Source organism: Pithys albifrons, unplaced genomic scaffold (genome assembly GCF_047495875.1).
Source record: "Pithys albifrons albifrons isolate INPA30051 unplaced genomic scaffold, PitAlb_v1 scaffold_47, whole genome shotgun sequence".
Classification (NCBI taxonomy): domain Eukaryota; kingdom Metazoa; phylum Chordata; class Aves; order Passeriformes; family Thamnophilidae; genus Pithys; species Pithys albifrons.
This window is the reverse complement of record NW_027286062.1, coordinates 80,607-93,140: the sequence shown is the minus strand read 5'-3', so window position 1 is coordinate 93,140 and position 12,534 is coordinate 80,607. Positions and strand designations below refer to the sequence as shown.

Below are 12,534 nucleotides of genomic sequence, written 5' to 3'. Positions count from 1 at the left end.
GGGTGTGACTGCAGTGGGAACAGGCAGCTGAGTTCTTCAGTCAAATCTCATCAGCCAGAGCAGTTTTGCCCAGGTGGCTGAAGGCCTAAGAGGTTATAGAATGTGATACCATGTGGGAATGAGTTGCATCTTCTCTCTTTCAGGCTGACTGTGTGTCTGGAAGAGAAGGACCGGAGGATCAGAGCCCTGGAAGAAAAGGACCTTGCCCAGCAGAACGAGGTGTCAGAGCTCCGTTCTCCTCTTCACCAAATTGAGCAGGTCCTTTCAGACCGCACAGGAGAAGTGCAGGAGCTCAAACACCAGGTGACCGATGCACTGGGATCCTCTTCTCCAGGGACACAGAGTACCACCTGTAGCTTGTAGGCTCCCACTGGTTTCTGGCCCTAAAGGACACCTTGCTCTGAGAAGGCAGGAGCCCATCAGTCTTTGAATCTGGACACATACATGTTGTATGGTGAGTGTGAAACCATCCTCTTTGTTTCTGAGCAAGTCCTGCTGGAAAAGCAGAGGGATAAGGGCCTTGTCATGAAGAACCTATTCCACATTTGGAAGGGGATAAGGCAGGGCAGCCAGCAGGTCCAGGAGGCACTGGTGATAAAGCAGCAAGAGATGATGCAGGTCAGTTTGAGTAGCCAGGGAACAGAGTGAAGGGCACTTAGAAGGCCATAAAATGTAGGCACTGGAATTGAGGAGGCAAGGATGAGTGCAGGCACTGAAAGCACAGAGCCTGGTGAGCTCCAGAGCACAGGCCCAGCAAGGAAGGCTGGCAATGCAGGCAGAGCTGGGGAGAGAAGGCAAAGGAAGTGGCTGAAGGAAAGGGATTTTTGGAGTGCAAGCAGAAAAAGATGAGCCTGAGAGCAAGTCTCAGAAACTTAGTCTGCATTTGTCTTTCCAGTCCACCAAGGCCCATTGCCACCCCTTTCCCTTTGAGGAGTTTATTTTCTCCTTGCCTCCAAGCAATCCTTGCCTTTGTACCTCCTGTTTCTGGTGTGTTTTGTGCTGGAAGGAATTTCTCCTTCGTTCCTGGCTGTACAGCCCTCTCTGCTGCCTCAGGAGCAGCCCTGTCCCTCACACTCTTTTCATCCGTGTTCCAGATCCAGGCCTTGCAGGAAGCAGTGCTGGAGAAGGAGGCTGCCCAGGCAACTCGAGAGCAGCAGCTGCTGCAGGCCCTGGAGGAGTCTCGAGCAGGCGAGCAGAGCTTGAGGGACTCTCTGCACACCCTGGACGCTGAAAGGTCTGAGCTGTGTTTGAGGCTCCACAGCTCCGTGAAGAGAGCAGAGCCCTTGGCCACAAAGTGTTGAGTCCTGGACCTGTAGTTGGATCTGAAGGAGAGTCAGGCTCAGACACACCACTGGTGTACCCGCAGACAGGAGCTGCACAAACACTTTCCTGAAAGCTGGCAAGGTTTAGCTTCTCCCTTTCCCACCCACTGCTCCATCCTGTGTAAGCCATGGGGATCTCTGATGCCACAGAGTGGAAAAGTGCAGTGCCTGGGGATGGGAGAGGGAAAAAACAACCAGCAGGACACTTCTCCATAGTGTTGGTCAATCAACAGTGTCATAGTCAGTCTTCACTTTGGCTTCCTCTTCCTTTTCCTTGTCCTCTTGGACATTGGGCATTGGACCCTACGAAGGGCAACAGACCCTGGACATTTGGCATTGGACCTGGCAAAGGCAACTGCCCTTGGACACTGGGCATTGAACCCTACAGAGGTCCAGATCCCTTGGACATTGGGCATTAGACCATAGAAAGGCGAAAAACCCTTGGACATTGGGCGTTGGACCCTAGAAAAGCAAACAGGTTGTGGACACTGGGCATTGGGCCATAGAAAGGCCAACAGCTCTTGGACATTGGGCATTCAATCCCACTTAGATTACTGATCTTGGACATTGGGCATTGAATGCTAAAAAATGCATTGGACATTACAAACGAAAATAGCCCTAGGACATTGGGCATTGGACCCCCCTTTGGCCACTGCCCTTAGACATTGGCCACTGAACCCTACAAAGGCCAATGGCACTTGGACATTGAGCATTAGATTGTATAAAACGTGAAAATATTTTGGACATTGGACATTACACTGCACAAAGGCCAACAGCTCTTGGAGACTGGACCCTTCTTAGAGCTCTGCCCTTAGACATTGGGTATTGAACCCTGCAAATGTCAACAACCCTTGGACATTGGACATTCGACCATACAGAGGCCAAAAGTCCTTGGATATTGGCCCTTGGACTACTCAAATCCCAACAGTCATTAGACATTGGGCATTGGGCCCTACAAAGGCAATGGCCCTTGGAAAGTGCACAATGGACCAGGAAAAGGTACTGCCTTTGGACATTGGGCACTGGAGCCTAGAAAGGCCAACAGCCCGTAGACATTGGGCATTGGACCATACAAAGGCCAAAGGCCATGGACATTGGGCACTGGACCCTGAAATGGGCAACAGTTCTTTTGACTTTGGGCACTGAACCCCACAAATGCCAACAACCCTTGGACATTGGGCATTGGAACATGCAAAGGCCAACAGCCCATGGACATTGGGCATTGGACCCTATCAAGGACAATGGCTCTTGGACATTGGGTACTGGACCCTGCAAAGGTCAGCAGCCCTTGGACACTGGGCATTGGACCCTACAAAGGCCAAAAGCCCTTGGACATTGAGTATTACACTGAACAAAGGCTAAAAGCCCTTGGACATTGGCCATTGGACTATACAAATCCCAACGGTCATTGGACATCGGGCATTGGATCCTACAAAAGACAACAGCACGTGAACATTGGGCATTGGACTGTACAGGTGCCAAAAGCTCTTGGACACTGGGCATTGGACCCCACTTAGACCACTGCCCTTGAATGTTGGCATTGGACCATACCCAGGCCACTGGTCTTGGACATTTGGCATTGGACCATACAAAGGACAACGGTCCTTCCCCACTGGGCATTGGATCCTTCAAAGGCCAGAACCACTTGGATATTGGGCTTTGGGGCATACAAATGTGAACAGCTCTTGGACATTGGGCATTGGGCCCAACTTAGGCCACTGCACTTGGACATTAAGCATTGGACCAAACAAAGGACAACCGCCCTTGGACATTGGGCATTGGACCCTGCAACACCAAACGCCCCTTGGACATTGCTCTTTAACTGTCACTTCCTGCAGGGCCCCAGACAAGAACATTTTTTCCCAGGCAGGACTCGAAGAATTTCTGCTGCAGCAGGAAGAGAAGTGCCAGGAGGTGCAGCCAAAGCTTGAGGAACCGTAGGAGAAATACAAGACATCCAGCAGCACTCCAACAATCCAAACACTGTTCCAGATCCCTGCAGGATTAGAATACAGCTCTGCTCTGTCTTTAATTTTCAATATTGGCTGAATTACTAGTATTTTTAGTTTAAATTTTAGTTTCTCCCTATTGGTTTGAAGTGCTGTTGTTCAATTTTGGGAGTTTTTTCCAAATTTCTCAAAGGAACTTAATCAAGATCTGCAGTATTGCCATTTAAACCTGGAAGCTCAGGACCTGAAAGCCCAGATAAAGCACATGTTGGGTCAGCTGTTCCTTCAGGACCAGTATTGTAAGCAAACAGAAAAGTAAGTTTGGTTTCATGGCAGAGGTGACAAAACCTGTGTTCTGACACTCAGAACTTCAGAAGAGCTATTCAGAGAATTTAGTTTTAATTGAAACAGAAGGAAAATGTTGGGGTTTTTTTATGGGTAAGAATTGTGTTTTCCTGAGGAAACTTCTCTTGCCTCTTTCTGTTGTACAGAGTCCTGAATCCTTTGCATCCAGGAAGCAGTGCTGGAGAAGGAGGCTGCCCAGGCAACTCGAGAGCAGCAGCTGCTGCAGGCCCTGGAGGAGTCTCCAGCAGGTGAGAGGAGCTTGAGGGACTCTCTGCACACCCTGGAGGCTGAAAGGTCTGAGCTGTGTTTGAGGCTCCACAGATTCAAGAAGAGAGCAGAGCCCTTGGCCACAGAGTGTCATGTGCTGGACCTGCAGCTGGAGCTGAGGGAGTCAGGCTCAAACACACCACTGGTGTACCCGCAGTCAGGAGCTGCACAAACATTTGGCTGAAAGCTGGCAAGGTTTAGCTTCTCCCTTTCCCACCCACTGCTCCATCCTGTGTAAGCCATGGGGATCTCTGATGCCACTGAGTGGAAAAGTGCAGTGCCTGGGGATGGGAGAGGGAAAAAACAACCAGCAGGAGACTTCTCCATAGTCTTGGTCAATCCACAGTGTCATACTCAGTTGTCACTTTGGCTTCCTTTTCCTTCTCCTTTGGGACCCTGCATCTGGCTCTCCCCTCCTGTCTCTCTCCCTGTTTGCCCCATGTCTGTTCTCCCTGCTTCTAACACTGTGCCTGAGGGGCTGCCAAACCCTCAGTCCTGGTCTTTCAACAAGCAGAAGGGCAAACACACTTTGTTTTTCCTCTGGACCTTGCCACCTTTATTCTCCCTTTTTCTCTACCTGGAAGTTTCCCACATTTCTGTCAGCTCTGGCAGCCCTTGTGGCCTTAGGCCCTGGGTGACACGGACAGGCAGAGCAGACACTGCTGTTGTGTCTGCAGGATGCACATCAGTTTGATTTTCTCTACTCCTTCCCCTTTGGCCTTTCCTGCTGCAGCGCTGGGGACAGCAGAACACAGGAGGGACTCCTTAAAAGCTGCCCTGAGGAAAGAGACCACTGCCAAGAAGAAAGTGGCTGGGATTGTGCATAAGGAGGTGGAGTCTCTGCAAAGGAAACTGAAGAGCACAGAGGAGCAAAGACAGGATGTGCTGGTGAGTCTGGCAGATGCCAGGAAAGGCCATTTCCTTGCTGGTTTTGGACCTTGTCTTCCTATTTCTAAGAAGAACCATTTTTCAGTTTCACTTTCCAATCACCACTGTTCAGAACAAGGAGGAAAAGGTGTCATAGTCATGTCAAGGCCAGTTTGGGCTGAAGGTGCTTTTTCCCTCCTTGCTAAAGTCGTCGCCCTTGAAACTTCAGTGAAAGTCATTTCCACACTTTTCTCTATTGACATGGCATGGCCTGGGCAATTGTTGGTGTCCAAATTCATCTTCAGATTTCTAAAGATCTAAATCTGGGAAAAGGGGTGAGAAGACCAAGTTTGTTCTAACTATTGTTTATAGAAGAGATGTGTTTAGCTTTGGCCATCTGAGAACAGACAAAGGGGAGGGAAGAGAGAAAGCAAAAGTGCTGATGCAGATCACAACGTGTGCCTGAGAGGGGAAAACTAGTCCTGCTTGGAAAGCCAGACTGACAGGCTGACCTGGTTATTGCTGTGCCAAGGGAGGACAGTGGGGCTCCAGGGGATGGCACCACAGCAACTCTACACAGGAGGGTCAAAAACCTCTCCCTTTTGCCCCAAACCCAGGAAAGCAAATGTTGGGGTCCTTTCAATTTCCCTTCTTCACCGATGGAGAGCACACTGTCATAGCACTGCCTAAATCAGGCTTAGTCTGACTTGGAATCCTGCCTGCACTTCTGGCAGCTCCTCCCCAAAGGACACCTCGAGTAGAGCTCCAAGAGCTCAGGGAAGGGCAGAAAGGCAGCTGGGACTGGCTGAGGGAGCTGGGAAAGACACAGAGTAAAGGGGGGCCCAGGAAAGGTCTGCAGCATCCCGAGAGGCAGGGAGAGAGGGGCAGCCCGTGCCTGCCACTGCGGCAGGAGTTCAGATCTGCCACGAAGAGCAGACACAAGAGATGGAATGATTGACTCTTTTTGTCCCTGCTTTGCAGCATGAACGGGACAGGCTGCAAGCAGAGAAACAACAACTGGAGTATCACATCAAACATCTTGAGGAATTAGTTACAGCCTCTGAAATCCAAGCAAATTTAGCAACAGAGAGGAGTCACTCCCTTGAACAAAAACTCCAAACTGCACTGTCCATCTTAAAAATTAAAACTGAGGAAGTTGAAAATCAGGGAAAGAAAATGGAGATGCTCCAGAAAGAGGCTGAAGAGGGGAAAGTTGTGCAGGAGAAACTCACTGGTATCACTGCCATCCTGTCAGAGAGGGAGAGAGAAATAAAGGTTTACCAAGACAAGATGGCAATGCTGGAAAAGCAGAATGAAATGTATTTGACTAACTTGCAAAAGGAGGAGGAAAGAGCACAACAAGGGCAAGCTGAGAGGGAAGCCATGCAGGAAGAAGTGGAACGTGTGGCTGCTGCTTTGGAGCAGACACGAAGCAGAGAACTCGAATGGAGAGAGAAGACACAAGTCCTGTGTGCTGCCATTACCAAGAGTGAAATGGAGAAAGAGTCCCTGGTGAAAGAATTAGCCATCCTTCAGGAAAGGGTTTCAGAGAGGGACACAGCAGAACCTTGCACACAGGTAGGCCTTGGGATTGATCTTAATGCCCCTCCAACATCCATGAAAGATTCCAGTGGCGTTCCCCACCAAGAGGTGGCAATAGAGGTTCCCATCAGTACATGAGCAGCTTGGGCAAAGCAGCCAGGGCTGCAGCCTCATGGGTCTGTGTGGCTCCAGCAGAGACCATTCACCTGCGAGAATGTCTCCTGGCAGGCCCGCAGAAACTGACACAGCTCTGGAGTTGGCTGTTCCAATCAGCTCAGGTCCAAAAGCTGCCCACGGGGAACTCTTTCTCTCATGCCTAAGCAAGGTCAGCCAACATGTGGTAGCTTGGATTTGGCATGGAAATAAAAGGGAGCCACTGACCAGGCTGATGGACTGACCTTGGCAGTTTTGTACCCATGGCTGAACAGCAGCTGCACTGCTGGAGCTCAGAGGGTGCTCTCCCAGAGGGAGATTTCTGAGGCCCAGCTTGTGCAGCGTGTGAGAAGAATGGCATCATCTCCTCTCTCATTACCCAGCAGGATGTTGGAGCAGAAAGGAAGCAGCTGTCACAGCTCTCAGTGACCAACCTGGAACAGCAGCGAGTTTCAACATCAGAAGAAGAGAACAGGGAGAGGAGAGAACTCAGTGCTGAGTCCAGGAGGAGTCCTGAGCAGGTGAAATGGGCTTTTGCTGCCTCTGCCAAGCCTCACAGTGCTCTGGACCACAACACCATTTCCCAAACAGCACTTTGGAGTCCTCGCTTTGTTTCCTTCCCTCTCCTTCTCCTCGCTGTGTGCACACCTCTTGTTTTCTCTCTCTTCTGGCATCCCAAGGACTTCACAAATGCACCTTCACTGCAGTGCCCCCCTCCTGGGCCCAGTGTCCACAGACCTGACTCTCTTCCATAGACCACATTCAGTGCTCTTTTGTTCCCTGGTGCAATTAAGGGTGTGTGAGCAGAGACCTCCTGGCCTTGATGTCCACAGGTCCTTCTGGCCCAGGGTTTCTGTCAGGTTTCTGTGAGCCTTTCTGCCATCCAATGTGCAGGTGGAACCTGAAAGGAGGAGGCTGAGGAGGTGTTTTAGGGGTCTCTTGCTCCCAGATGCCTGTGCATTGCCTCTCTCCCAGTCTGACCAGCACATGGTGTCCACTTGGATACAGATGAAAGCAGAACTTTCTTTGGTGGGAGTGCTGTCTGGCCATAGAGAGGAAACAGGGCAAATTCCAGTGGCAGCAGCCCCGCATTAGAGACCTAAGAAGGAAGATATAAAATTATGGCCATGACCAGGCTGCAGACTGAAAGGAAATTCTTGTTTTTTCTTCACAGGAGGAGTCCCATGCTCACTGCAGTCAGCAATTACCTGAGTTACAGGAGCAGGTGAGGAGTAGGAAAACTCTCCTCAAAAGCTGCTGTGGCTGTACTGTTGGGTGCAGCTTTGCATGATGCTTTGTCTCCTTCAATGTGCAGGTGCAGCCTGAAGAGAGGAGAATCAAGAGTGTTTTTAAGAGAGTATTTTCCCCACGGAGCACTAGATTTTCTTTCTCCAGGTGTCACAAGCACAAGATTCCCATTTGTGGAAAGGTGAGAACAGAATTGTCCTTGGTGGGAGGAACATGGGCCGTGGCTAAACACATGTCCCTCAGAAAGAGGAGAAAAGTGAGACACCTTGCAGCAGATTTGTTTTATGCCATTGTCAAACTATTGGGTTGAAAAAATTCCCAAGGAGGGGAGAAAGAGCTGAGCTGCAATTGCTGAGCTGGGGCAGGCTGCAAAGCCTTTGGGAGCCACTGCCTCAGGGCCAGCCCTGCAGTCTGAGGGGACTCATCCCTGAGCTCTTCCAGGAAGCTCGAGGGCTTGGAATGAGGCAGCACTTCACCAGTCAAATATTTTCCCTTGTGGTCCAGCACTGCCTTGCTGGTGTCACCAGCTCTGTGTTCTACTGCTTGTCCCTCCTTGATGCCCACCCCTCCAGCACAACTTTTGCCTTCAGTGCAGCTGTGTCCCTGCTTGCTGCTTCTGCCAGCTCTTTGGAGCCTCCTTCCCTGCTCCTTATTGCTTGTTTGTGCTCTTTCCCTGTCTGTTCCTGCAGGCCCCGACACAAGAGCTTTCTGCCAGGCAGGACTCAAACAATTTCCTGCTGCAGCAGGAAGAGCAGTGCCAGGAGGGGCAGCAAACCTCGAGAAATTGGAGGAGAAAGACAAGACATCCAGCAGCCCTCCAAAGTACTTGCAATCCTTAGAGGAAGAGATCAGAAGGTGAGACTTTGCTCTTCCTTCAACGTTCCAGAGGGAATGTGCTTGTGGGATTTCAGAGGTGTTGTGGCCAAAGAACACACCTGCCCTTCCATGTGTAGGCCTCAGTGTGGCACTTCAGCATTGTCCTGTCAGGGCTTGTCATGCTCTGCTGTGACTGCCAAGGCTGTCTGGGAGATGGACAGCGATGTTGGAACACCAGACACCTCCCTGTGACCAAGTTGCTTCTCTGAATGCTGTTCTTTGGGTGCCCTTTCCCAGCCACTGCTTCCCACTGAAGGGAGACAAAAGACTGCCTTCCTTTCCCTCTCCAGGGGTTTCCTTGAGAGGGAAAGAGCAAGATCTCCCTTAGCTTGCTGCCCTCAGCTCCATGCTGGAGTGCTGAAAATGGGATCTGTGACTCTCCAGGCCTCGTGGTTCTTCTCACTCAGCCATCTCTCTGCAGGGACTGTGCAAGCCTCGAGAAGGACACGGGAAGGCTGCAGCACAGGGACTGTGCTTTCTGTGTCATGCCTTCCCTCTTTGCCATCTTTGCATCTGCAAGTGGCTCTGCCAGCAATTACTAAATGGCAGAGTTCTGAACCAACAGTGCAGATGTGTTTCATTTTCTTTTACTTCTTCAGGGATGTATTTTTCAAAAGACAAACGACTTTCAAGTAGCTCTTCCCCTCTGAGAGGGTATTCTGTTCTCAGGGCAGTGTGTCTGGGCAAGCTGAGATATAATGAGCTGGATACATCCATCAGCTCCACCCTGTGTCCAGGTGTTTGAAACCTCTGGGATGTGTATCAGCCTGGCATCCTGATCCCTGTGCTTGGCACAACCATCTGAAGGCCATGATTGGGCAGGGAAGGCAGATTCCCCTCTGAGGCACCCAAGGAATACCAATGTCTCTTGTGGCCCTCTGTTGGCTCCTTCCTCAGACAGTGCCAAGAGGTGCCTGCAGAGGCTCAGGCAGGGTCCCTGCCACCCTGCACCGTCACAGCTGGCACTGAGTGGCCAAAGCAGGCAAGAAGGAATAGAAAGGCTGGGTAGGCTCCTGCGGCCCATAAAGTGCTGCCAGTCTTGAATGGCACAGGGTGGTTCTTCAGAGCAGAAGGCAATGAAAAGGCCGTGCCCTCCGGCGTCCCCTGGAGCTTCCTGCATCATGTGGAAGGATGGCAGTATGTGTGCCAAGCCCCTGTTGGCACTTCTGCTCTCAGTCTTTGTTTGTCCAGCTGAAAGGAACCTGGGTTCTGGCAAACCTTGGGGAACTGCCCAGAGATCCCCTGGCTGTCACTTGCTGCTGTTCCTGCCTGAACATACAAGCAGGCAAAGCAAATGTCTCTGCCTTGTTGACAAAACCTGTCCATTGGAGTCTTGTTATCTGAGGAAAAATTGCCGTCTTCCGTAATGGCTTCATTTCAAGACTTTGTTATGTTTCTCTTCACATTCCCATCTCAAAACAAGAGAGGGCATTAAGGAAGTACTTGACCTTTTTCTAAGGATAAAGGTGCAGGGCACGTGCTGGGGTGTGACTGCAGTGGGAACTAGCAGCTGAGTTCTTCAGTCAAATCTCATCAGCCAGAGCAGTTTTGCCCAGGTGGCTGAAGGCCTAAGAGGTTATAGAATGTGATACCATGTGGGAATGAGTTGCATCTTCTCTCTTTCAGGCTGACTGTGTGTCTGGAAGAGAAGGACCGGAGGATCAGAGCCCTGGAAGAAAAGGACCTTGCCCAGCAGAACGAGGTGTCAGAGCTCCGTTCTGCTCTTCACCAAATTGAGCAGGTCCTTTCAGACCGCACAGGAGAAGTGCAGGAGCTCAAACACCAGGTGACCGATGCACTGGGATCCTTTCTCCAGGGACACACAGTACCACCTGTAGCTTGTAGGCTCCCACTGGTTTCTGGCCCTAAAGGACACCTTGCTCTGAGAAGGCGGGAGCCCATCAGTCTTTGAATCTGGACACATACATGTTGTATGGTGAGTGTGAAACCATCCTCTTTGTTTCTGAGCAAGTCCTGCTGGAAAAGCAGAGGGATAAGGGCCTTGTCATGAAGAACCTATTCCACATTTGGAAAGGGATAAGGCAGGGCAGCCAGCAGGTCCAGGAGGCACTGGTGATAAAGCAGCAAGAGATGATGCAGGTCAGTTTGAGTAGCCAGGGAACAGAGTGAAGGGCACTTAGAAGGCCATAAAATGTAGGCACTGGAATTGAGGAGGCAAGGACGAGTGCAGGCACTGAAAGCACAGAGCCTGGTGAGCTCCAGAGCACAGGCCCAGCAAGGAAGGCTGGCAATGCAGGCAGAGCTGGGGAGAGAAGGCAAAGGAAGTGGCTGAAGGAAAGGGATTTTTGGAGTGCAAGCAGAAAAAGATGAGCCTGAGAGCAAGTCTCAGAAACTTAGTCTGCATTTGTCTTTCCAGTCCACCAAGGCCCATTGTCACCCCTTTCCCTTTGTGGAGTTTATTTTCTCCTTGCCTCCAAGCAATCCTTGCCTTTGTACCTCCTGTTTCTGGTGTGTTTTGTGCTGGAAGGAATTTCTCCTTCGTTCCTGGCTGTACAGCCCTCTCTGCTGCCTCAGGAGCAGCCCTGTCCCTCACACTCTTTTCATCCGTGTTCCAGATCCAGGCCTTGCAGGAAGCAGTGCTGGAGAAGGAGGCTGCCCAGGCAACTCGAGAACAGCAGCTGCTGCAGGCCCTGGAGGAGTCTCGAGCAGGCGAGCAGAGCTTGAGGGACTCTCTGCACACCCTGGACGCTGAAAGGTCTGAGCTGTGTTTGAGGCTCCACAGCTCCGTGAAGAGAGCAGAGCCCTTGGCCACAAAGTGTCGAGTCCTGGACCTGTAGTTGGATCTGAAGGAGAGTCAGGCTCAGACACACCACTGGTGTACCCGCAGACAGGAGCTGCACAAACACTTTCCTGAAAGCTGGCAAGGTTTAGCTTCTCCCTTTCCCACCCACTGCTCCATCCTGTGTAAGCCATGGGGATCTCTGATGCCACAGAGTGGAAAAGTGCAGTGCCTGGGGATGGGAGAGGGAAAAAACAACCAGCAGGACACTTCTCCATAGTGTTGGTCAATCAACAGTGTTATAGTCAGTCTTCACTTTGGCTTCCTCTTCCTTTTCCTTGTCCTCTTGGACATTGGGCATTGGACCCTACGAAGGGCAACAGACCCTGGACATTTGGCATTGGACCTGGCAAAGGCAACTGCCCTTGGACACTGGGCATTGAACCCTACAGAGGTCCAGATCCCTTGGACATTGGGCATTAGACCATAGAAAGGCGAAAAACCCTTGGACATTGGGCGTTGGACCCTAGAAAAGCAAACAGGTTGTGGACACTGGGCATTTGGCCATAGAAAGGCCAACAGCTCTTGGACATTGGGCATTCAATCCCACTTAGATTACTGGTCTTGGACATTGGGCATTGAATGCTAAAAAATGCATTGGAGATTACAAAGGAAAACAGCCCTAGGACATTGGGCATTGGACCCCCCTTTGGCCACTGCCCTTAGACATTGGCCACTGAACCCTACAAAGGCCAATGGCACTTGGACATTGAGCATTAGATTGTATAAAACGTGAAAATATTTTGGACATTGGACATTACACTGCACAAAGGCCAACAGCTCTTGGAGACTGGACCCTTCTTAGAGCTCTGCCCTTAGACATTGGGTATTGAACCCTGCAAATGTCAACAACCCTTGGACATTGGACATTCGACCATACAGAGGCCAAAAGTCCTTGGATATTGGCCCTTGGACTACTCAAATCCCAACAGTCATTAGACATTGGGCATTGGGCCCTACAAAGGCAATGGCCCTTGGAAAGTGCACAATGGACCAGGAAAAGGCACTGCCTTTGGACATTGGGCACTGGAGCCTAGAAAGGCCAACAGCCCGTAGACATTGGGCATTGGACCATACAAAGGCCAAAGGCCATGGACATTGGGCACTGGACCCTGAAATGGGCAACAGTTCTTTTGACTTTGGGCACTGAACCCCACAAATGCCA

At 50.9% G+C, this 12,534-nt stretch overlaps 1 protein-coding gene across 1 annotated transcript in view; it reads left to right on the top strand.

Annotated features, from left to right (window-relative positions):
- LOC139685251 (centrosome-associated protein CEP250-like) overlaps positions 1–12,534 on the top strand; it is a 44,140-nt gene that overhangs the window by 16,442 nt on the left and 15,164 nt on the right. The window contains exons 13-23 of the mRNA XM_071581917.1: positions 144–303; positions 487–618; positions 1,095–1,265; positions 3,786–3,864; positions 4,617–4,771; positions 5,732–6,328; positions 7,620–7,677; positions 8,383–8,548; positions 10,196–10,355; positions 10,538–10,669; positions 11,146–11,316. Of these exons, the coding sequence (XP_071438018.1) occupies positions 144–303; positions 487–618; positions 1,095–1,265; positions 3,786–3,864; positions 4,617–4,771; positions 5,732–6,328; positions 7,620–7,677; positions 8,383–8,548; positions 10,196–10,355; positions 10,538–10,669; positions 11,146–11,316 (1,981 nt within the window). The remainder of the gene's footprint in view (positions 1–143; positions 304–486; positions 619–1,094; positions 1,266–3,785; positions 3,865–4,616; positions 4,772–5,731; positions 6,329–7,619; positions 7,678–8,382; positions 8,549–10,195; positions 10,356–10,537; positions 10,670–11,145; positions 11,317–12,534) is intronic.